The 24,502-nt window shown below is 32.4% G+C and overlaps 1 protein-coding gene across 1 annotated transcript; it reads left to right on the forward strand.

The window, feature by feature from the left end:
- Nucleotides 1-5,615: 5,615 nt before the first annotated feature.
- Nucleotides 5,616-12,218, forward strand: LOC129218647 (uncharacterized). Its single transcript, XM_054852967.1, has 3 exons — nucleotides 5,616-5,681; nucleotides 9,595-9,691; nucleotides 11,526-12,218. Exons 2-3 carry the CDS (start codon nucleotides 9,622-9,624, stop codon nucleotides 12,122-12,124), a joined length of 669 nt encoding a protein of 222 aa, XP_054708942.1. The 5' UTR covers nucleotides 5,616-5,681; nucleotides 9,595-9,621; the 3' UTR covers nucleotides 12,125-12,218.
- The last annotated feature ends 12,284 nt before the right edge of the window (nucleotides 12,219-24,502 follow it).

Raw genomic sequence — 24,502 nt, forward strand, 5'->3', positions numbered from 1 at the left:
TTCTTTGAGATCTATCTATCTATCTATCTATCACTATCTATATCTATTTATCTAACTATTTATATAACTATTTATAGCTATCCATATATATATCTACTTATCTATCTATATATCTATCTATTTATATATCGTATCTATCTATCTCTATGTCTATTTACCTATTTATCAACGTACTTATCTATTTTTCTATCTATCTATCTACTTATCTATCTATCTACTTATCTCTCTACTTGTCTACTTATCTATACATATATCTACTTATCTATCTGTCTATCTACCTATTTATCTGTCTGTACATCTAAATATCTACCAATCTATTATCCTAATCAATCTATTTATCTATCTATCTCCCTGCTTTTTTACCTGTCTGTCTACCTATCTATATCTATCCACCAATCTATATCTATTGATCTATCTACCTGTCTATATATATTTAACTACTATCTATCTCTATATCAGTCTCTCTACCTAGTTATCTATCTCTATATTAGTCTCTCTATCTACCTATCTATATATTAACCACTACCTATCTAAGATAAATAAATACCTTTGTGCTGAACAGTAAAGTAAGACAAAACAACGTAAGTAGAAGCACAAATTTGTACGTTGTTTTGTCTTACTTTACACTACCTATTTATCTATCAATAAATCTATCGATCTATCTATCTACCAACCTATTCTATCTCTATATTTATCTAGCTATATATCTATTTACCTCTTATTTTTTATATATCTATCTCTATATCTTCCTCTATCTATTTATCTATCTATATACAAACATACATACATATCTACCTATCTATTCTCTCTCTTTGTATATATATTTCTATTTCTCTATCTCTCTATCTATGTGTCTATCTATCAAGAGAGATAAAGATAAAGAAAGATAGATGTAGGTAGGTAGGTTAATATACAGATAGAGATAGATAAAAGATAAAACTCAGTGAAAAGTGCATTGTTTACAAAGACAAAAATAAAGAAATTATAAAATATATAATGAAATCTTTACTAATAATAAAGCTGAAAGTCTCTGTCTGTCAGGATCTCAGTGACGCGCATAGCGCCCAGACCGTGCGGCCGATTTTCATGAAATTTGGCACAAAGTTAGTTTGTAGCATAGGGGCGTGCACCTCGAAGCGATTTTTCGAAAATTCGATGTGGTTCTTTTTCTATTCCAATTTTAAGAGCATTTTCCCGAGAAAAATTATCGTAAAATGGACGAGTAAATTACCAAGTTATCATGACGTGGAACAGTAACATGGGCAAGCCAACTGGCGAGAAATTCACCATACATTATTTGTAAATATACATGCGAACCAAAAGACTTTTTAAGTTTTCTACTACGGCAAAGCCGTGCGGGTACCACTAGTATTTTATAAAATAAACTCATTCACTAACATTGTAAGAGCATTGAGTGCAGCATTGAGCCTTCTAGTTTTTATTAGTATTAAGTCAAATACGCTAAAAAAAAATTCAAGTTAATCGATATGTCTTAAATACAACTTGAATGACTATCACTACTGCTTGGAGAGTGAATTAACCTTTTACATTTGGCTAGAATTTATGTTTTACTTGCACTTTTCCTTAAGTTATGTTTGGAATTTAGCTCTATAATTATTTTTTTTAATTAAGTTTCTCGTTCGTTTTTCCTATTCCTATTCAGAGCCACAACTGACTACAACTGTATTTATGTCGAGGACTGCATACTAAGTGCCTTGCCTCCATTATTTTATATACCGATAGATGGCAGCACCATCACCGGATCGAACAGTTTATGAGAATTTAGAACTAGTACAGGTGCTAATAGCTACCTGGTGCTAGCACCCCCAGAGGTATCGTTTCACTTGGAGGACATTGAGACCATGAGCATATTTAACGTCGCCCAGTCCCCTTTACTGACGACGGTGGGTCTTCGACCATCGAGGTTCGAACCCAGGACCCTCCAGCCCCGAATCCGACACTCTACCGATCGGGCTACCACGGCCATCATAAGATGAACGAATAAATTACGAAATCATCATAACGTGGAACCGTAACATGGGCACAAGCCAATTGGCGAGATACGAAATTATCATAACGTGGAATCGTAACTTGAGTACAAGCCGACTGGTGAGAGAATTTACCATACATTATTTGTAAATATACAGACGAACCAAAAGACCTTTTAATTTTTCTATTACGGGCAAAGCCGTGCGGGTACCACTAGTACATAAATAAATAAGCATATAAATCTATCTGCATTACAAAAAAGTACGAAAATTAAAATATCTCAAAGAAACTTCAAATTTCTTTTTAAATCAAAAGACATTTTGCCATTGTTCATTCACTGGGTTTTCGCAATTTTTTGGACCCAGTGGCTGAACACCCCTCTACCTGAAAATCTACGCATTCTGCATTGACTGAAACAATTTAAATCCATAGCCTAAATATGTATACTTAATTTTTTTTCGTAAAGTTAAAAAATAAAATTTTTCAATAAAAATAATATTTATCAAAATAATTGCTAGCATGAAACCAGCCTTATTATTTTGAAAGAGAAAAGGAACGATTCACGGCAGTAAAACTTTCAAATTTTTTTCAGGAAAAAAATACGTATCCAAAGTAACCAATCAGGTGTCAGATAGCTTAGAATATCAATAAAGAACACTTTTGTAGTAAATTTATTTAGAAAAAAAATTTTGGAAGCTTATTACTTCCTTTTACAAAAAAGGAAGTATTGTATTCGCGAAAAAATTTTCACTCAAAAATCGCCCTTAATTTCCATTTTGCTCACCCCCAAATGAATGTTGAGTTTTTTTTTTCGATTCGACCACATGCGGAAAAGTGCCTAAGAATGTATAGACACGCGAAATATCCATTTTGACCATCACCGAGGTAATTACAACGACTTTTCTCGTGACGTCTGTATGTATGTGCGTATGTGCGTATGTATCTCGCATAACTCAAAAATGGTATGTCCTAGAAAGTTGAAATTTGGTACATAGACTCGTAGTGGGGTCTAGTTGTGCACCTCCCCTTTTGGTTGCTTTCGGATGTTACTAAGGGGGTCTTTTGCACCTTTTTGGGGGGAAATCATTGTTAATTTCGATGTAAACTCAAGTGGCGTTATAATTTGTCGGACACTTGGCGATATATCGCCAGTCTTTTGGTTGCCAAGTTTTGTCGCCAACTTGGCGAAAAATTTGGCAATTTTTTTTTTTTTTTAAATCTGCTTTCAATGTGGCCATTGCTAGTGATATTTAAAGAGTTAGAGAGAGAATCCCATTAAAATTGCAATAATAGGGAAATAGCATTAAATTGGTGTAAAAGGAAGTCATGTGATGCACACATCAGCTCGTTTTTTTTTAAAACAATGACGCGCTGTTCATTCACTGGGTGGTGTTCACTCACTGGTCGGTCTACCCTAGTAAACATGACTTTGTGTCAATGTTATCCCACTATTATTATATCTGTGCATTATCTACATTAGAAACAACAAGGGAAATGAGTTTGTATCAATCCTAGAATATTATATTTAGCAGGTCATATGAACAATACACTCCAATTAATGGGTAAAACTCAAGATCACATTATTTTTAACTGTGCTTTGAATTTTTTCTAAACAAGCAGATAGTGTAACTTTGTAAAGTTTAGTTTTTGTCAACTAAAGTCAAAATATCACTGTAAACTTTAACTTTGAAGGTGTCCCAGTCCCAGAGTTACCCAGTGAAAAGATGAAAGTTTACAAGATAGAGGTTATAAAACATAAAATTTATCACAGCATGGTTACTTTTGTATAAATCACTTCAGGAAATATTTATTGATGTGTATACAGACCTGAATGTAATTTGGTGCGAGCAGCTCTTGAGGCACAAGTGAAAGTTTCACGAAGACAAGAATTTTGAAAAGCAAACAGCGAGAATAAATTTGCTGCCACAACAAGTACAGACTAGGACAGGGTGGACTAGGGTTCTGACAACTGCCGTCACCGTCAGCTAGTTACACAATACAGGTCTAATTCAACAGACGATTGATTGCAGACTAATCGAAAGGAGTGTGTCTCACGGAGAACCCCGTAAACTAAAACATACCCACTGTCCCAAAGTAAGTCACTCAGTCCCGAAGTTACGCCATTTTAAGGTATTTAGAAAAGCTTTTAAATGCAATTGGTTTGACGTTATTTCTAACTTTAAAATGGTGTTAATTTTCTGGTAGAGTTAAACCAGCTATGAGAACAACCTGCAAACCTCAAAATGTATATGTTCCTATTGAAATGAGCAACGTAAAGAGCACTTTCATTTATAAATTCAACGTAAATTTTACTTTCGGTTTTATTTTACTACGATTTTGATACTTTTTGAAAATTGAATCTAGGTTATAAATCTAGTATATATATATATATATATATATATATATATATATATATATATATATATATATATATAGTAATATATATATATATATATATATATATATATATATATATATATATATATATATATATATATATATATATATAGTATATATATAGTATTTTGTACAATATTTAATAAAACCTTTTGCTGAAAAAAAAACTATTTTAAATGAACACAGTTTACACTAAATAACGAATAAATATGTGCTGAAAATTAAAATAATCAGTTATCCAGCGTTTTGAAGACCAAAACAAATGCAAATTACTGCAGACACGTGTTTCGGTGTTACAAGGAACACGTTTTTCAATGCAAAGCAGTGTGAGCTTCTAGATGAAAAGTCTTCCGAGAAAAGCCAAACTGATTATTTTAACAGTTTACACTGTTTCTGAGATTGCGCTGGAGAACAGAGATTTTAGGGACTTAGATACGTGACTTGCTTCTGACTAACTTTTGACTCTTAAGTCTAAAAACATTCTCAATTTGTTTCCTTCTCGTCAAGCATTTACGCTACATTTTATGCTATGTTTTTTTTTCTCGAATATTACCTCGCATCAGAAGTCTCAATTTGATCATGCTTAGCAGCTAAAAACGAGACCTAAAGTTGGCAAAGAATTCTAAATTTCCAAATTGGAAACGTATTTTGGATGTTTTTCCTTTCCTTACGGACAGCAAATGAAAGCAAAGAATGTTCGAAGCAAAACTTTACATCTTAAATAAATTATCTAGACGCAATTCAACCATTGTTTTCATTTGGTATAATTCGTGTTCTTACATTAAACTTTAACAAATTGAAAAATTTTACAAATTGAAAGAAACTTCTAAACTACAATATCATTCTTAAAAAAGTCTAATAAACACTGCAAAATTAATTTATTTTCAACAAGCCTTGTTTCATTTATTGAATTAGTTAATTACTTCTATTAATTTTCATTTTTTGATTACGATACATGACTATTACTGAATTTTCTCGCATAAACATTTAATATTTCTCGAAACAAATCTTAGACTGCCCAATTATCTTAACTTTTACTTTTAAATCTTTGTAACATATGTTACATATCAGTTTGATGATTATTAATAAAATCACAGTTTCAACTTTATCTATGAAAACTACGGCTTACTTTCTCACGAATTATCTAAGCACAGAAAATCCACATGGGAAACCAGATTTCATTAAGCTGATATTGTATTATCTATATGCATAAAAAGGGTGGAGACAAATTTTATGTCTCTTTGAAATTTCAGGAAAGCATTAGGCAATCCCTGGCATTTAGAAGTTTGACTCCGGTAAGATATTAAAACTTATATGAATAGAATACAATTTCCTTCATCTGCGCATCTATTCTTAAATTTCACACTAAAATTTTATTCATAGCCTAAATGAGAGTATTTTTAGTGTCCTTTAATTCTAGTTTGATGAAAATATTTTATGGAAAATATAGGTGTACTAAAGATATGCAGGAGAGACGTAGGAGTCAATACCGAGTTCGGGGATCAATAGTAGGATTACCAATACGTTGTGTTATAGCAATGTTGAATACATAGTATGAGATTAAATGTTGAAGATGAATGTTTTTTTAATGAAAGTACTGCAACCTCAATTAATAATTTTATAAGAATGAGTTTATTCACTGTTTAGTTACCTATTTCAATCTGAATGAATTAAAAAACTCTGCACAAAAGGTTTTTAAATTCATAAGAATTTTTGTTCGATTCAAGCGTATTAGTAATGAGATTATATTATAATATTTCATATATATGTGGGAGTGGGTGTGTATGCACTACATACACATGCCGAAGTTTGATATTTATTTTTGGTACCTATCTTTATCTAATAACATTTTTGGAAGATAAAGAAAATTGATGTTTGATATGCAATTTATTACTATTTTATTCATAAAATATTAAGATAGTTTCTTTAGGATTTAAATGTTTAGTAATACTAATCATCCGCTGGAAGTGTAATTATTTTAATTAACTTGGAAGTATTTACTTTTTGTTAGCACTATCTTTCAAATTCCCTAGTAATTTGACATTTTCTGTAAAACACTCGTTTCGTTCTTTGGCTAATTTTATTATTTATTAACTTTCTTTAAATTAAAAACTGCATGCAAATGAGGACACTGAAAATGGAGCATTTCCTATCATTTATCGCATTATAATAAATCGAAATCGAACGCCTACATTAAAATAAAATTAATATATCGAGCCAATTACTGCAGATGACATACTAGAAAAGTACTGTAAGTGACAAAAACTGAATTAGTTTTAAGCCGGTTCTGGAATGCGTGTCCCCCCCCCCCTTTTTTTTTGTCCCTGAGAAATAGGGTTTTTGCACGGAAGAAAACAGAACTAGAGATTACGCCTACCGTAATAAAGGAAATTGGCAATTAATTTATGAAACGTTGAGAAGTATAAAGCAGCTTTTAATAATTTTATTTTAATATCAGAAACTTCAAAGTGAAAAATATGTCATTAAGATTTTATATTTTTTGGTACTGTTATATTTGCATAAAACTATAGCACATTTTTATGCTAGATAAGGACGTTTTATGGAGTTTTGATTATAACATTTCAATATTGGCTAATAGCATGTAGGGGGAGCTATCATCGAATGAAAATTGCGTGCATGAAAGAAAAAGCTCGCTGGGGCGCCATGAGGAGTGTGCTAAATATCTCAACACCGTTGGTTTAAAAAACACATTGTCAGTCCTAATGTGATATTTTATATTCATATAAAAACTATTATGACCAAAGCTAACAACCCAAAAAGGTAAATGTGGCTGCGCAAATGTTTGGCATGAAGTTGAAAATCATCTAAATCCAACGAATGGAAGATGCATACGTAGAACTGTTGCACTAAAAAAACCTTTTTGAGATAATGATCAAGATTTAAAAAAAAAAAAAAAAAAAAAAAAACTTTTTTTTTAATGAATTGTCTTTATCAGTGCAAGTCTTTATAAACACACTGCACGGTATTACTATTTCAAAGACTACTTTTTGAGATCAGCTATAATAAGTAATATTCGTTTTATTTTCTGGATAGGTTACCTATTGAAATGGAATTTTTTTTAATCTTATTTTTTACGAAAGTATCAACTGATATAAATTACATTCCTTCAAAATGCTCTTCTAATGGTTGAAATTAACTATGGAGAACCACAATGTGCAAACACTTTAATTTAAAAGCCTAGTTGAATAGAAAATTATATCGATCCTTACGTTTTCAAAAGATATAAAGACTAAAGAATTCCCTCTTAATACGGGTATTTTAAGTCTCTAAAATATAAATTGATTCAAAAACATGCAATTTTAATGCAACAAATTACTTAAGAGTTCAATTCCGTAACTGGTAGTTAAAAGGCACCATGTCACAAAAACAAAATTCTCCTAGGGGTGTGTTTAAAATTATTTTGCGTCAAAACCAGAATGTGAAATGTGCCAGCAAGTGCTGTTTTCCATTACCTATCTAGTTTAATATTTTCCCAATCCATTTAGTCGCGTACGACACTTTTGAACATATTTTTGCATTTTATTCCGGAACTTCAAGAGCTTGGTTTTTAATTGTCACATATTTGAATGTAAGGAACTATTCTGCCGTGTGCAGGTAAAGGGCAGTAACTGCAAAAAAAAATTTTTTTTTTTTTTTTTTTGCATTTTTGTCATTTATTGTACGTTATCTTTATTGTCCAAGCTCACTTATTTGGATTCCGCTGAAAAAAAGGCGTGAAAAAGACTTCTAATTCCAACGTTTCCCTATTGTTAGTGTTGAATCCTAAACGCGTTTCTTCAAATATCTCGAAAACGCATTTCTGCAGATACTGCCGATTACCTGCACACAGCAGTATTATGTACGACAATATGAATTATCAACTCTTTAATATAGTTTTTGCTCTTGAAAAATAATGGTTTTTATGTGTTGCGGGTGTAGGGAAGAGTGTTGTATCTAGGGTCGCTTGTATCTTGGGACACTCCTAATTTCTAAGAATCTATTTTTAGCAGCCATGTTTTTTTGTAATCTCTAATAGTAACTTTTACCATTAAATGGTCCCATAGTAGCAATCAGCATTAAATGAGTTAACTTTCTGGTTTTGTGAGATAAATAAAATTTCATGATTCCAAAGCAAATATTTTCTTCATATTTATTTTATTTTCAATCTTTGTATTCATAAAACTAATCAATTGAATTTTATTTTGTTGTAAAAAAGAAGTACTTCCAATTATTTTGGTTATAGAAAATAATGATAGTGCATCTAGATATTGACCATAAATTTGGTCTTTCGTAAACCACGTGGTGATTGTATCTTGGGACAGCCAAACATATTGTACCTTAAGACACGTCCCAAGATACAACATATGCATGGTTTTTAAAAACTAAGAGATGTTGAGGAAAATATGGAAAGAAGTTTCAATCTGATGTAGTCTTTTAAACACATTTAATGTTAGATACTAATTCATTAATTCATTATTCATAATTCATTATTCATTATTTAATTCATTACCTTGAAAAAAATTATTTATCATTACTTTATTTATTTATTTATTTATTTTTGTTTTTGGTGAAAATTGGTTTAAGTATTTGCCTGTTTCCTGAATCATGAAGATTTTCCTATGGTACAGCAGGATGTGTCCCAAGGTACAACAGGATGTTGTACCTGACCTTTGGACAGTTTGGAACTCTTACTTTAAATGGCTGGCAATATTTTAGTTTCAAACTGTCTGAATTTAAAAAAATAAACTGCAGAGATATATGTTGGGGTATTGTAATGTGACTTATAGATTTTAAATTTGATTTAAATAATTGACGTTAAAAATTAAAACATGAAAAGCGTCCTGAGGTACAACACTTTCTCCTACAGTCACACACACAACATTTTTTAAAGTGAAAAATTTATTATTATTTTTTAAGTTGAAACATTTTATTACGATACATAATGACTTCTTATATTTACATCTATGAAAATAAAAACATGTTTGAAGTTACGAGAATAAAATACAAATGTATACATAAAAGTGTCATACCCGTGGAAATGGGATTGAACGAATTTATTGTGGTACTTTATAACTTCTTAATAGATAACAAAAAAATAAGTAAATTTGAAACACAAAAGTGGTTATTGCACCCATACCTCCCAGGTGCTGACCGATTACTATGCTTTTAACTTTATATTTACTCACTATTTCCTTTTTTTCCCTTAAGGTCCCTGTTTGGTCAAGAGTTATCGAAATGCACTTCCAACTGTTTGGCTGCGTTCTCGTAGCGGTTCTTCTGCAAGCTGTATATGTTTCAGCAGCAGGTACTTAAAAAAATTAAACTACTTCTACATTTATTTAGTAATTTAATCTTTTTAAAGTATAAATTCTCAGTTGCTATCAAGTTGCTGAGAACATATTAGCATCAGGTACAAGCAAAATATTTTTGTCAACAATAAATTTTTAGCTTTAATGATTAAAATAAGTTTAATTTGGTTACTAAAAGCTATTAATGTAGTGTGTACGTTTAAGAATCTTCTCTAATGAAATTATGAAAAATAACAAACATATTGCTCTAATAACATAAAATATTATTGGGCAGGGGTTGTAACTGTTTCAGTGGATGTGCCGTGAAACCCTCTTCAGACTGTTGACTTCTAATTTGATTCAAAAGCTTAAAACAATCAAACTAAATTATAATATTTAACAATATGGTTTCAAATATTAAGTTGTAAATTTTAAAAAGTCCACTAATATGAATGATTAAGGAAGGGTAGGGCCTTTTAAGCTCTGACACGGAGAAGTTTTGGTGACAACAATGTAAAAACTTTTGAGTACACCAAAATAATGGTGCTTATTTGCTAGATTTAACGGATTGTGCATAATTTGACTACACTTTGGTGCAACATATGGAAGAAAATACCAAAACTCGGATATGTTTAACACAACTATTGCACCACTTTCTGTAGCCAGCAAACTGGCACAATCTTTTGGAGCAACATGCCACTTTTTTTTAGTGTATGCTTAACTAGCTATATTAAACTGCGGCCTCTAAATCCGTAAAAAAATTCTTGCATTGAAAACGGCCATGAACGCCTTTGTTCTTAAAAAAGTAAGTGGCGTACTGTAATGAACTTTACAGTTTCACGGGAAACTTTGCCGTTATAAAGCGCTAATGACAACACTAGAGTTTTGAATAATTTTGCATAATTTACATGGTTAATCACTCGTTGAAGCACTAATCGCAGAACAGGGTAACTTGTCGCAGCGTAACTTTAGTTGTAGAACAGTGCATTACCCTTGTAGAAAAACTTTCAACATGCTTTGTGAAAAGGATATTTCGTTCAGAGGTTCGAATGTGCCAATGAGCAAATTTTGTCATGCTCATCGTTTCAGCGGCATTTAGGGTTGTGCAGTCAATTTGCACCTCGAATTCCATTCACAAATTTCAAAGTTATCGCACTGTAACAGTCAGCTGTACGTTGTTTAAAATCATCACAATCTTCAGCACATACCTTCTAACAACGAAATGTACAAATTTGATTTGATTGGTTCCGCGGATTGGTAGCTCGGATTTCATAGGTAGGAGGAGTTTTTTTTGGACTACTAATGCATGCTATTATTTTTTAGCACACGTTTTGCCACTTCATTAAAATGAATTTATTTCTAACGGATGTTTCAGTGAAAATCTGATGTGGACACTACATTACTTTCTTGTACGCACAATAAAGAATATACTTTTAATAAAATATTTACGTACAGCTCTCAAAATCAAAATACTTCGCTATAGTAAAACATCCGTGTAAAAAGTATTAATAAGAAAATGATGAGTATGCCTCCGAGAAATGGAGCAAAATATCCATTTAAATGTAGAGATAGATTAAGTGAAATTTCGGAGAACATAACTTCAATCAAAAACGAGTTGAAATTACCACGAAAACAACAAAAAAAAAAAAAATAGAACCGTTGATTGCAACCAAAACTGAAAGCGCCCAACAGGACTCTATACAGGTCTTTCTTCGAAATTTCAACCTTATGTGACTGATCATTTTTGATCTATGTCAAAATAATACACAAGCATAAAAGTACGTAAAAACATACGGGCGTTAGATTGCCAGAACACCACAGACTAACCACTGGCTTTATTTTTGATTTCAGAGGATGCTTGCAACGAATATGTAGATGCCGTCATTGGTGCACTGAAGGAAGATGATGAACATTTCCGAGACCCTTACCCCATGCCAGATATGTCCATCGAAATCTGGAGAAAGATGCTTTTTGTCAACCATTCAGGAATCATTGGTATAACAGACGGTAAAATCTACGGTCTTAAAACCCTCCACCGAAGTGGTGACGTCATGGCTAACCGTAAGGGACATTTCCGTCTCAGAATCCCTCTCGGAGCTGGAGAAGTCAAAATGAACACCTCTGCTAAGATCCAGATTTTGGGCTTAGGACCTGTGGTAAAAATCACCGCCAAGCACACTTTCGTGGCCATGACTCTTGACATGGTACAGACGGATCCAACCAACAACCCCAGTGTGGAAAATTTCAGAATTGACAGGACTGAAGGATCCAAAGTAGATGTCAAAGGCATGGGACCCCTCAGTTTCCTCCTTGCCCAAGTCACCAAGATCATTCTCGCTCTGTTTGGTAAACAAATTCGACAAGGAATTGAAGGCAGAATGGGAGAGTTCCTCGCTGAGAAACTTCAACAGTTCGTCATCCCAGAGGAATGCGTTAATGGACTTTTCTAAACAAGCCAGGATTTGTATTTCACGATTGACTTCTACCGATTGTTGATCGGATGTTAATGTAAGAAAATTATAAAAATAAAAGGATCAAACCTTTTGAATGCTTTCATTTTATTATTATTTGCTGTACACTTGAAAACAATTGGAAGAAAATTACATACATAATTATGTATGTGTTAGACTGAAAGATCGAAATTTGAGAATGTCAATATTCTTTGGTGTGCAAACGGACCGGTGAATAAACTATTCGTTCTTTCGCTAATGCCTTTGCTGTGTGAATGTTGACATTCACCGGCGAGTGTCGACATTTAGAATTTTAGTTTTTCTCAATAACGCTATATATATATATATATATATATATATATATATATATATATATATATATATATATATATATATATGTGTGTGTGTGTGTGTGTGTGTGTGTACACTGCCCTACAGAAACACTGCATCATCAGAAAAAAAAATCACATTTTATTTGTTCCGTAACATTTGCCACATAGATGGTAAGCTTCAGCTAACATGGTTCAGTAAACATTAAATCTCCATTGCATTTACGGGACTAGCAAAAATTGATGAAACAATAGCAATTTCTGATCATTCTTCATCGTAAATAGATGGGATAAGCTGTAAATTTCAGCAATTAGTTAACTTACGATGAGCAGTAGTTTTATTTTCGCGAAAGTATCACTTATATTAACGAAGATATTAGGATTTCTTTTAAAAAATCAGTTTCGTCCGCCAGTTTGTGGCTCATAACAAGTAGAGTTTTTTGTCCTGGCTTACCACATTTTCAGAAAACCTGATAGCATACAAGAGAATCATTATTCTGAAGTTTGAAAATTTGATGAACTATAAACATTGAAAGCAATTAATTTTTCATTGAGCATGCGCAAAAAAGATAGCAATTTATAACTTTCAAAATTTCTTTGGCAATAGCTTTGGCAGCTTATAAAAGTACTTCAGTTTAATGTCATAAAAACTTAAAATATATCGGCGACCTAATGAACCGAATTTCAATCATTCTCGGGTGGGTGACGAACCGTAAGGGATCGTTCACAAATAACCTGATTTTTTTTCACGAATCGCCCTGAATGACTGCGGACAGTTGTTTAAAATTTATGAACAATCCCTTACGATCCCTTAGCGAATGTTAATTGACGTTTTAATTAATATTTCTGCTAAAGTAACTATGAAAGAAAAAAAAGGAAGCTACATTCCTTCAAACGGAATGTTTAAATGTGGAGCATCGCTTTAAATACTCGATTGACTTAATCCATTTTTGCTCAAACCAAACACTATAACCAAGTGGCGTACTGCTGTATAACTTTTGGAATGGGGCAACATTGCTAGAAATCGACATTTCAGTTAATAACTCTACTAATTGAAGTCGTATGCAGTTGAGACTAGGGCTGTTCATGATCCTCGAAAATTTTCAAATTTTTTGATACCTGGTTTATTCTTCTAGCCACTACGGTTCTCGAGGAGTCGAGGGGGAAGTCCCATGGATAAATAGATAGATAGGTGCTGCCGGATATTAATGTATAAGATTTATAGTTAGAAATTTCTTATGGTGCAATTAAGTACGATGTCTAGCATCTGGCATCACTAACATAATTTAATGAGAAACATTATCCGAACGTGTATTTCTAATTTTATTTTAGTGAAGTTGAATGTTATAATATCAGTGTTATTAAGCACACATTTAAAAAACATATTGCGTAGACTGTTGAAACTGCGGGTTGCATCTAGCACCTTTTAAAGTGAAACGCTTGAAGCACCAGCGGCACCCCTTTAAGGTTACCATTTTGTCTTCCTATGGCACTCTATGGACCCTTATGGCACCTCATAGCCACAAATGGCACCATTAAAGGGTTTTTGTTTTATCTTGGCTCGCTGTGGGGCACTGCTGGTACTACCAGCCTTTCTCCATTAATAATTGTCATATGCAACCCGCAATTTCAATAGTTTACATGTGTTTTGGATAAGAAAGGAATCTCTTATCTCAATGTTTTCTGCTTCTGATGGTAAGCAAGCAGTCACAAAAAGGTTTGTATTCTTTATGATTGTTCTTTGTTCAAACAACTGAAGGTCTGTTGCGAAACATTGAGAAACAATCTGCTGCCGAGATAGACTATTTGGGACAGGGAAAAGAGCAAAAATTTTGAAAAGATCCGAGACCGTTCATCCAGCACAAAGAAACAAAAATATGTTTACCTCATCTATCTTTACCTATTATTCCCATAAAATCTAATACCACAAAAAGATGCCAAAGAGATATCTGAAAAAAGCAAGGCAGGGTACATAACAAACCCATATGCATGTTCTGTTTTGACCTACAAGATGTTTATTTTCGCAACCGTTAGTCCTAGATGTATGCTTCCAATTGCAAAAATGTTCGAAATCAGATGCAGAGTTAAGACATTGAAAGTTTGAAGTAAAAATAAAAATAAGTCAAAAAATACAAAATTTTACTTTTTATACGGGCCCCAGGTCCCCTTATGTATATTAACGGAAATAATCTGCATTAAAAAATAATTCCAACACAGAAAGTTTGAAATTAGTATTACCAATATTCACCGAGATATGAAACGCAGCGTTTTGTGACTTACACCACTTTTCACTTGCTGTCAATAACACCTTTTGGGGGGAAATATAGCAGTTAACAAGTGTTTAAAATTACATTTCTGCATAGAGTGTGGTATTTCAAGTTAATCGAGGTTTTGTAGTGTGTTTTTGCATATCACGACACAACATTTGCATTTATTTTTGAATAGCAATGGAAAAAAACCAAGTACCTTGTTTTTCTTACTTTGACGACCTGTCATTCTTCTGAAAGAGCGATAAGTTCCTATCTCATTTTCTGTATGGTCCCTTAAAACTTTGAACTGGAATATCTCCTTGCGTTTTGGTAGCACAAGTGCCAAGTTTTTTGTGTCAGTAATAGTTTTCAATGGATATTATTTCTTTAAATACTAGTTAGGGGACCTAGGACCCGTAAAAAAAGTTAAATTTTGTATTTTTGGTTCATTTTTATTTTTGCTTCAAGCTTTCAATTTCTTAACTCTAGCTGATTTTGAAAAAAATTTCAATTGGAAGTATACATCTAGGACTAACGGTTGCGGAAATAAAGGTCTTGCAGGTTAAAACGAAACACCCTGTATATATATATATATATATATATATATATATATATATATATATATATATATATATATATATATATATATATATTATATATTATGTATAATAAAATAAGATGTTTGTGTGTGTGTGTGTGGCGCGCTTCCCGGGAAAACGGTAAGGCCTAGAAAGATGAAATTTGGTATACAGGTACAGTTTTGGCCGAAGATGTGCACCTCGGGCTTCGATTTTTGATATTTTGATTAGAAAAAAAGTTATTTAATGTTTTATGTGTTTTTTTGCACTTTTTAGTACTTTTTACCTCACAGACCCCGAAGCAATCGTAACACACAAATATTTTTTGTACTATAGTGTAGAAAATTTATTTTTAAATATGTTAAATGAAAAATTTTTGAAGATTGAGCAATTTTTGTATTTTTTATGAATTTTTGAAAAAACCTTTAATTTGCATTTTTTTCTGGGTTTTATTTTTTTCTAATATCATCCTGCGAGAAGAATCAAAGTCTCATTTCTGAAATTTAAGTTGGTAATAGTAAAAACATTTCGCCCTCTTCAGAAAAAAAAATGTTCTTAAAAATACGCAATAGGTTTTTTTTTTACAATTTTTTTAATGATGAACACATCATGTCTTTACACGCATCGGGCGAAAAAAGCGTTCTTCAATCTTTTATGCTTGTGACGTCACTACTTGGATTTCGATTCGATATTTACGATGGAATCTCAATCGCAAGCAATGTTAATCTTTTTTTTTACTATTAAGCTGACTTATACATTTTATGACGTGATGACCACGTGTTTTTCCGGCAGCGTTTGCTTTTTTTCTTTCCTTTTTTTTTATTTAGGGATTGCATTTATTTCTTTTTCCATCCCCCCCCCCCAGCTGGATCTTTTGCTGTTTCTGTATTACGTTACATTTCATAGTTGTGCGCATTTAATTCAATAAAAGCAGCGAGATTTTTTTATCTTTGTCAAACGCTACTTTTTGCACACTACGGGAAATTTGAGCTTTTTTTTTTTTTTTTTTGCTTTACTTAAGTTAAAAAAAAGCGGTTTTTTGAGTGATCTTTGTTTTTATTAGGAGATGGGCGGGGAGGTTAAAATAAATCGAGATGGATAAAAAAAATTTAGAGATAGATCGTAAAGGTAGATAGCCGCCGAAGGCGGCAATCTTGGCGTAAAAATGTGAATGGCACAAAGAAAGATAGAGATAGATTGATTAATACTGCTACCGATTTTATTTAAACAGCCGCCGAAGGAGGCAAACTTGAAGTAAAAAGGTAAATGACAAGTTAGCCAAACATCCGCCGTAGGTGGCTGCTTGCACAGAAAGGCGAATGGCGTAAGAAGTCGAACCAGCTGGTCGCCGCAGGCGGCTAGTATATATATATTCTGAGTGATACGCTGCAGAAAGTATTTTTTCCTCCAGTATAAATTCCTACTTTCTGAATCAATTTCTTATCTGCACTCATAATACAAGGGCAAACATTTAATAATAAGCTTAATACATTAGACATATAGAAATCGATTGTAACACACGAGTATAGCATATAGCTAAGTGTAAGGGCCGGCTGAAGGGAAAGGTAGGAAAGATCTCTCCTTACGGTGCTATGTATTTAGGCAGCAACTAATTACTAGCGACTTACTGATAAATTTATTAGTTACCCAATTGGAAATAATTTTATCGCAATTTATGTTTATTATTACACGAAAACTTGTATACCATCTAAAAGTTCAAAATCTACAACTATTTTTCTGTACTTGAAACATGAAAGTACTATATTTTTATCCATAATCAACAGCATATGCTGTAATACACTTAGTGTAGGTTTTGTTCATGCTCATTCTCGCTTGTAGTTTTGTAAAAAAAAACACACACACAATTTAAAACTTGTCAACAAATAAACTATCTAGCTTCCATTTTATTTTTAGTACTGTATTTCTTTGAATAAGTTTTATTTTCATAAAATAAATATTTTTGCTTCTTAAACGCAACGGTACAGCTAGAATTGTGAAAAAGCTACATAAATAAGCACTTTCATAAATTTCAAACCCATTTATCTCTGTTATTTTCACACGTCAACCTCTTAAAGGGGGAAATTTACTTAAAGGAGACAATCCTGTTTTCATTTCTCTATCGAATTGCGACATATTGCGGAACAACCATAAAGAAACTGATTTCTCTATAAATGAAATCAATGACGACAGCATCAACAGCCACTAAATAGTTGAATGCCGCAAACAGCGGAAACTGTTCAGCACTTTTACAACGTTTCAGATTTGCTAATATGAGCATGCACAAGCAGTGCAACCTTATTTTTCGTTGAAAGGTTATAACTGTGTCCGGTGTTGAATAAATGAAATGATGATCAAGTTTTAGCAATATATTGCTTTATTTCAGAATAGTTAAAGAAATAAATCAGAAAATTGTGTACACTGCTATGCTAAGCACAAAAGTCGTATCTGCTTTTTTTTTTTTTTTTTTTTTTTAAATTGAGTAACTGTCATAAGGCGGTTCTTTGTAACATATTTTACCAAAATACCATAACACCATAACACATTGCGAATGTAAAGTGTTATGGTCTTTGGTGAATAGGAAACATATTTTTTTTTTTAATTTTAAAAAGTGAAACCTGAATTAAATATAAGGAGACATAAAACTTTAAAGAGGTGTTTCTCATTTTGAGCTGAACTGTAGATACGACTTTTGTGCTTAGTACGGCAGTAAAGTAAGAAGTACTGTTTTGCTGCATAAAAAATGCAACATAGAAAATAGCCTAAAATTTCACTACGTAGTTACGAATTACCCCCCAACCCCCCTCCAGGCAGGTCAGAAAATAATCTACACGTGGGAACATTTTTAAATAACTTTCCCGTAAAAATAGTAACATTTTTTTTATAAAAGGCTCGTAGATATACTTCCTGCATAAATAAAACAAAAATAAATTATCAAATACAATAAGTTTTAATTATTTCTCAAAGGTGCGTTTTGTGGGAACGCCCAAACTCCCTCAATATTTTGTCAAACTTCATAAGTAATGTATAATTTTAAAGATTTTTTTTTTCAATTCTTTCGGTGTAAAATAAAGAGACAATTCATTTTTTGGTTGTTTTGCCGATAAAAATAATTTATCCTGTTTTTTCATAACACATTGCATCAATGCATAGCATCTCGAAATGGAGGCCTATTGGCTCAATTGATTAGAGTGTCATGTTAATAATTCGAAGGTCGTAATAGTGAGTTCGAATCCCCATTATTTTTTCAGCAGAATTCTGATTCAATTTTCCATGAATATATAATCTAAACTCATTGCAGGGAGCTACAGTGCTTTTGTTAAAATCAGGAAACAAGGCATTGCTTTTAAGATGATAAAAAAGTAGCACAACTTTTTTAAAAAATTTTACAAAATAGAGGATTGGTTTCAGTTTCATTTGCTGCTATATTACGTATTGCTTTAGGGTATAGCATATTGAGGTGGAGGCCCATTAGCGCGGTAGGAGCTAATAACGCGAAAGTCGTGGAATCAATTCTCTCATAGGCCAGAAAATGTATCTTTTGAAAGCTAAATTTTCCTCCGCAGAATTCCGATCCAAATTTCCATGAATATACTATAATCTAAACTCAGTGGTTGGAAGTAGCACGCTACAAGTAGCTACGCTACTGTAGTAGCTACATTTTTTTAGCAGTTTATAGTGTAGCGCACTACTTTTTAAAAAAAAAGTAGTGTAGTGAGTAGTTCGATACAAAAATATAGTAGTTTGTAGCGATTCCTGGAAACTTCTTTAAAATAAATTAAAAAAAAAAGAATATCAATTTTCAAACGAATTTGATTGGCGCAAATTTAACACAAGTGCATCAGCGGATACAATGATAAATAAGACTCATAATTATGCGACCTGACCTCAGGCATCACATTTTGACGCCATACGTTCTATCTGATTGATGCCATTAGTTAGTTTGCCATCCTAATTTTCACATTTCTAAAATCTTTGTATTGAATAGAACTTGACTTAAAAAGAAAGTATATGAATAAGCGATAATCGCCAATTTAGTCACTCCTTTGTTTTTTCTGGCTGCCGAGAATGAATGCCCGTGGATGAGCGTTTAAGATTTCAAAGAGATTCTAGTTCGAATACTGCAAAAGCACTTATTTTAGCGAATATGGAGATATTGGTAGTTTTTCAAGTTGAAAATTTCGTGAATTTTATATGAACAGACTGAAAGTTGAAAAACAAAAACGTTTCGCGAGGCTTAAGTTTTCGTGATTACGACGGGCCCGTGAAAACCGCAAAAATTAAAGTCTCACGAAAAAATGTACTTTTACAGTATTCACCAAATAAAGAAGCTACTGTAAATGTTATAATAAATAATTTTTGATTTCAAAACGTTATCATTTTTTTTTTTTTTGAACTATAAAATAATTTGAGTAATAGCGTTTATGTGGGAAATTTAAAGTTATTTATCTAATACAAAAAACAGTGAAACACCAAAAAGTAGAAACAACTGAAGTAATTGCTATCGTATTTTCCGAATCTCATTTTCCCCAAAAAATTCAGAAAACGTCATTGATAAAAATTGGAAAATATTTCTCCACAAGCTCTACGGGAAAGTTTTATCCATTATAAATCCTGACAAAGAGGAATAACGGAACGGATAACAATATAGAAGACATTAATGCATTTTCCATAAAAAATTAACATTGAGAGAGGTGATGGGTTGATCGTTTAGTTCAATTAAGTTGAAGCGTTTTTTTTTTTTTACCCCACAAGAAATATCTGCAAACGATTCTGTTTTTGCTGTAAATGATTTATTACGATGTTTTTTTTCTTTAGTCTAAATTTTTATCTTAATCTTTTTTTTCTCCTTTTGTTGGGAGGGGGGGGGTAGGGGAGGGATTAACGATTTAAAAGCTAAATATTTTCTTTCGAAACAGCTTTTCATTGAGTGTCTAAGTAAAGCATATTTATCATTATTTTTCATCCATTCAGATTAGAATTTTTTTCCTGAAGTTATTTTTTGCGGTGATTCAGTTCTGTAATTTGTTTCTTTTTCGTTTTGTACAATTTTTTTTATTATTTTTTTTTTAATGTTTGAATGTTCTTAGTTCCTAATGAAATAATAATTCATTAATATATTGATTGAAATTGTAGTTCAAACACAAAAAATTAGTAATTTAACTGTACTTAACCGATTAATCATCTGTTAAAAGACGTAATAACTTATTTGCAATAAATTGTTCCCTTTTGAAAAGGAAAATACCTTTGAAGTTTTTTCCCGTGGTACCTAGAACGTACGAGGAAAAGACTCTTAAAAATTGCTCATAGAAAATGTCGCCAATGGTTTAACATGAGATTCTATGTAAGACTCCGCGAGCTCGATTTGAAATGTCATTTTTGGCATTATTTTTTTTTAAGACAACGCAAATAGGCGCCAGATGCGTCCTTTAGCCAAGTAGTATAAGTCTTGGTCAGTTTCTACTTCATGAGCAGAGTGTGTTTCAGGAATGAAAAAACTACGTAAGAATATCAACCCAAAGTTTTAAGTCATAGTAGGTTTTAGAGTGAGTTTTTGAGCTAATTCTGTGTGAGCCATTTATTTCTGTTTAGAGACATTTGCGCTACACTGAAAGTATTGCAGTTTTGTCAGCTGCTGTTGTTGTATAGTGTAGTTGAATATCTGCGTACGAGTATCTCTGCGATTAATTTTCTAAATGTAAAGAAAGTTTTTCAAACTCCTTTCCAGAGACTAAAATATATTACTTCGGAATTATGTATTATACTATTGGAAACTACTTATTTAGTTCGTTTCACGATGACCTGTATGATATTCAGGGGTACTCATCCAGGAGATGGCGCACTCCCCTCAAATGCTAGGGAGCAGCCCCTAAAAGGAGATAAAGCCCTGTAAATTCATTCCCCCTTCAGCTAAAATTTTCAATGGCGCAGTCCGCTCCATGAACTTTTCCTCTCCCCATCGTAGGCATCTTTGCGAGGTTTTTAGATGAAAAAAATAACTGGATGTTAGTTTTGCTTCCTTACACTGTTAAAACTACAGGATGCATTCGGCACCTTTCAGGGGTGAAACGCTTGTTCACCAGCGGCACCCAATACGGAGCCGAAATCGCACCTCTAAATAGGGTGAAAAACAGGCACCTTTTAAAAAATAGGCAGCCGGGGTGAAAAGAATGAACCTTCGGAGAGAGAAATGGCACCCTTACTGTAGATCTCCCCCCCCCCCTTCCCCGTATTGTGTGCGTTTTTGAATACAGTTGTGTATTTTTCTTTTTTTAATAGTTTTGTTTTGATTCATGATAGTCTACGTTTTGCACACTTTTCACATTGCATGAATTCAGTACTGGAAATGATTAAAACTTGTAATTACAGCATTTGACCATATTTCAGAGTTTTCAACATAGTTAAGAAGTGCTCACGGCTTTAATTCATCTGATCGTTCTCTACATCAGTGTTTCTCAACCTCTTTTGACCCACGGGTCGGTAAAAACAAATGAAAAACATTGCGGACCTGTGAAATTTTTATCCTTTTCTTAAAAATAAATAAAATAAATAATAATAATTATAATAACTCTCGGAGCGGTAAAAAACTTGTGAAAAAATTCTGCGTACTGATGAGTTTTTTTTTTTTTTGTTTTACAAAGTAATATTAAAAATGAATAAAACAATAAATATCTAAAGACTTTATTTGGTATCAAAGAGTTGTCACAAATATATTTAAAGTTAAAGACGAGTAATTATTTGAATAATCATAGTTAAGTTAATGATCATTTGTGAGAAATAACCGCACCGAAAGTAAAGTGTAGATGTACTTATGAATTATTTACATGAACAGCCAAAAATATTCTGGGATATTAAAGTTACGGAAAAACAAAATCGTTTCTCAAACGTTCAAAATTTCAATCAAAATAACAATAAAATAAAATGCGCATAAAATTTTTCGACAGTTAAAAATTTAAAGAAATTCCTAACACTATCGAATAACCGCTAACAGGAAATGATTCAAACACTTGAACGAAAAAGCAAAAGAAAAAGATAGACGGAGAGAGATTTCTTTTTTATTTTTTGCGCTCGCTACACGAAACACAAGAATCATTTTTATTTAGGCTCTCACTTGTTGATTATTGCAAATATCATTGCGGTTACTATTTCGGTGATTAAATGTTGCTTATCGAGTACTCTAGAAAATAATGATATATACATTTAGTAGCGTTTTGAATGATGGAATTTTCACGACAGTAACGGTAACCTGAAAATAAACAACTAACGGTACTACGGTATAGTAACGGACTAACGGTAACTAAAAACCATTAAACGTACTTTTAACTATGTTTGAAAGCCCTAAAAGCTACAAAGTGATCAAAAGCTGTACTTACTTGTTATTTTAAAGAATTATCCTACAAAAGTTGAGATTTAATCCAATAGTGTACTTCATTCAATGTGAAAGACGTAGAAGCCACGCGTAGTGCAATCTATCATTCGTCCGCCATATTGAAGTGGTTGAATGGTGAATGTATGCCGGAAGCGCATGCGCCAGCAAGTCATTTAGCGATTGCTTGCTGTTTTGGCACCCCTGTCTACGACTGTCTGCTACTTTCGCACCTCTGCTTTACTTCCTGGCCAGTATGGCACCCTTGGTCACCATGCTTTCACCTTAGGGGGAATATATTCACTCGTCTGGAACCTCTGGTTATAACAGTGTAGAGAATTCTTATTTGTGTATAATATTCTGGAAATAAATACAACGAAATCCCGTTACAACGAATTCTAATACAACGATTTATCCGTTTCGACGAATTATTATTTCAGCCCCGATTTAATTTCCATTACATTACTTGATTTTCATTGCAACGAAATTCTCTTTACAATGAACAAAATTTGCTGTCCGTTAAAATTCTTAATAACGGGATTTCACTGTACGTCTTTAAACGTTTTCCCTCATTATCAATACCGAACATTGCTACAGTTTTAGATTACTGATATGTAACATCTAACAGTTTAGAACAAGCAATTCCACATCGTTTCTAATTTTTACTAATAGCTTTCCTTTTAAATACAGGAAATATTTCATTTTGAGAAACTTGTTTTAAGAACAATTTTCTGAATAATCAAGTAATCGCACAAAGAAGCGTGTTCAAAATAATTTTCTGCATAAGCTAACAGAGGGTAATATTTTACTGATATTGGTTTTGAAAATATGAGGTAGTATAACCGGAAAGTAGGCTAGTTTAAAAAAAAATTTTATAGTTGTTATTTCTCTTCCACGTTTTGCAACTTTTTTCAAAATTTTATCTCCTTAAAAATGTTTTTAACAAACTTTCAAACTTTACAGCTCATTTCATTTCATAAATTTACAATGAGTTACTGATTTTTAGATCACATAATTATTTCTTATCATTCCGTAAATGTCTTTGAATTTCTTACTCTAGTGTTTCTAAAATTTATTATAATTTTTAGAAGCATAAAAGTCATCTTTATCACATTTTACATGAAAAGTTGTTTACGCATTTACTCCCGGTTTTTTCGTACTGACTGTTAACCACTAGATGGCGACATTGAAATCTTCTTTTAAATGGCATGTTTCAAAAACGATAGCTGAGAATCGATGTAAGTAAGATCCCTCGAAATAAAATTATAATTTCGCAGTTAAAATATTTTAAAGAAAATTAACATAAACATGAATTGTTTGAATTGAAGAAAATCAACCACATTCAAACAAGAAATGTTCTCATGTTCTAGAAAGGCGGTAAGATCATAATGATCTGCAAAACGCACCAATTTTTCAATAATTACTTTTCATGCTTAGAGTACCCAGAAAACTTTTTTAGGGTACCGGAACCAAGCATTCGTGGTGTTGATTTTCTTTTTTTTAAATACAGAACAGCTTTTTCTAAACATAGTACTAAATTCCTTGAAATCTTTTATCTTTAAAATTACGTTCACTTTTCGAATTCGTTATCTCGTGCTCCTCTCCCTATCTATTTCGCGGAATGAATTTATTTCTTAAAATAATATCAACAAAAAGAAGTTAATTGTTGCTTCGATCTCAAGTGTGTTCTTAAGTGTCGGAGTGATGTTTACAACTCTAGAAAAACGTATGAAGGCAGAATGAAACACGACAGATGTTTTCTTGGGATTGCACTGCTGAAAGATTACATTTCCCATTCAAAATGATAGGTTTTTGAGATTATGAAATAAGCAAATAAAATAGCACGGTCCGATAAAATA

The sequence above is a fragment of the Uloborus diversus genome, chromosome 3, assembly GCF_026930045.1.
Source record: "Uloborus diversus isolate 005 chromosome 3, Udiv.v.3.1, whole genome shotgun sequence".
Taxonomy (NCBI): domain Eukaryota; kingdom Metazoa; phylum Arthropoda; class Arachnida; order Araneae; family Uloboridae; genus Uloborus; species Uloborus diversus.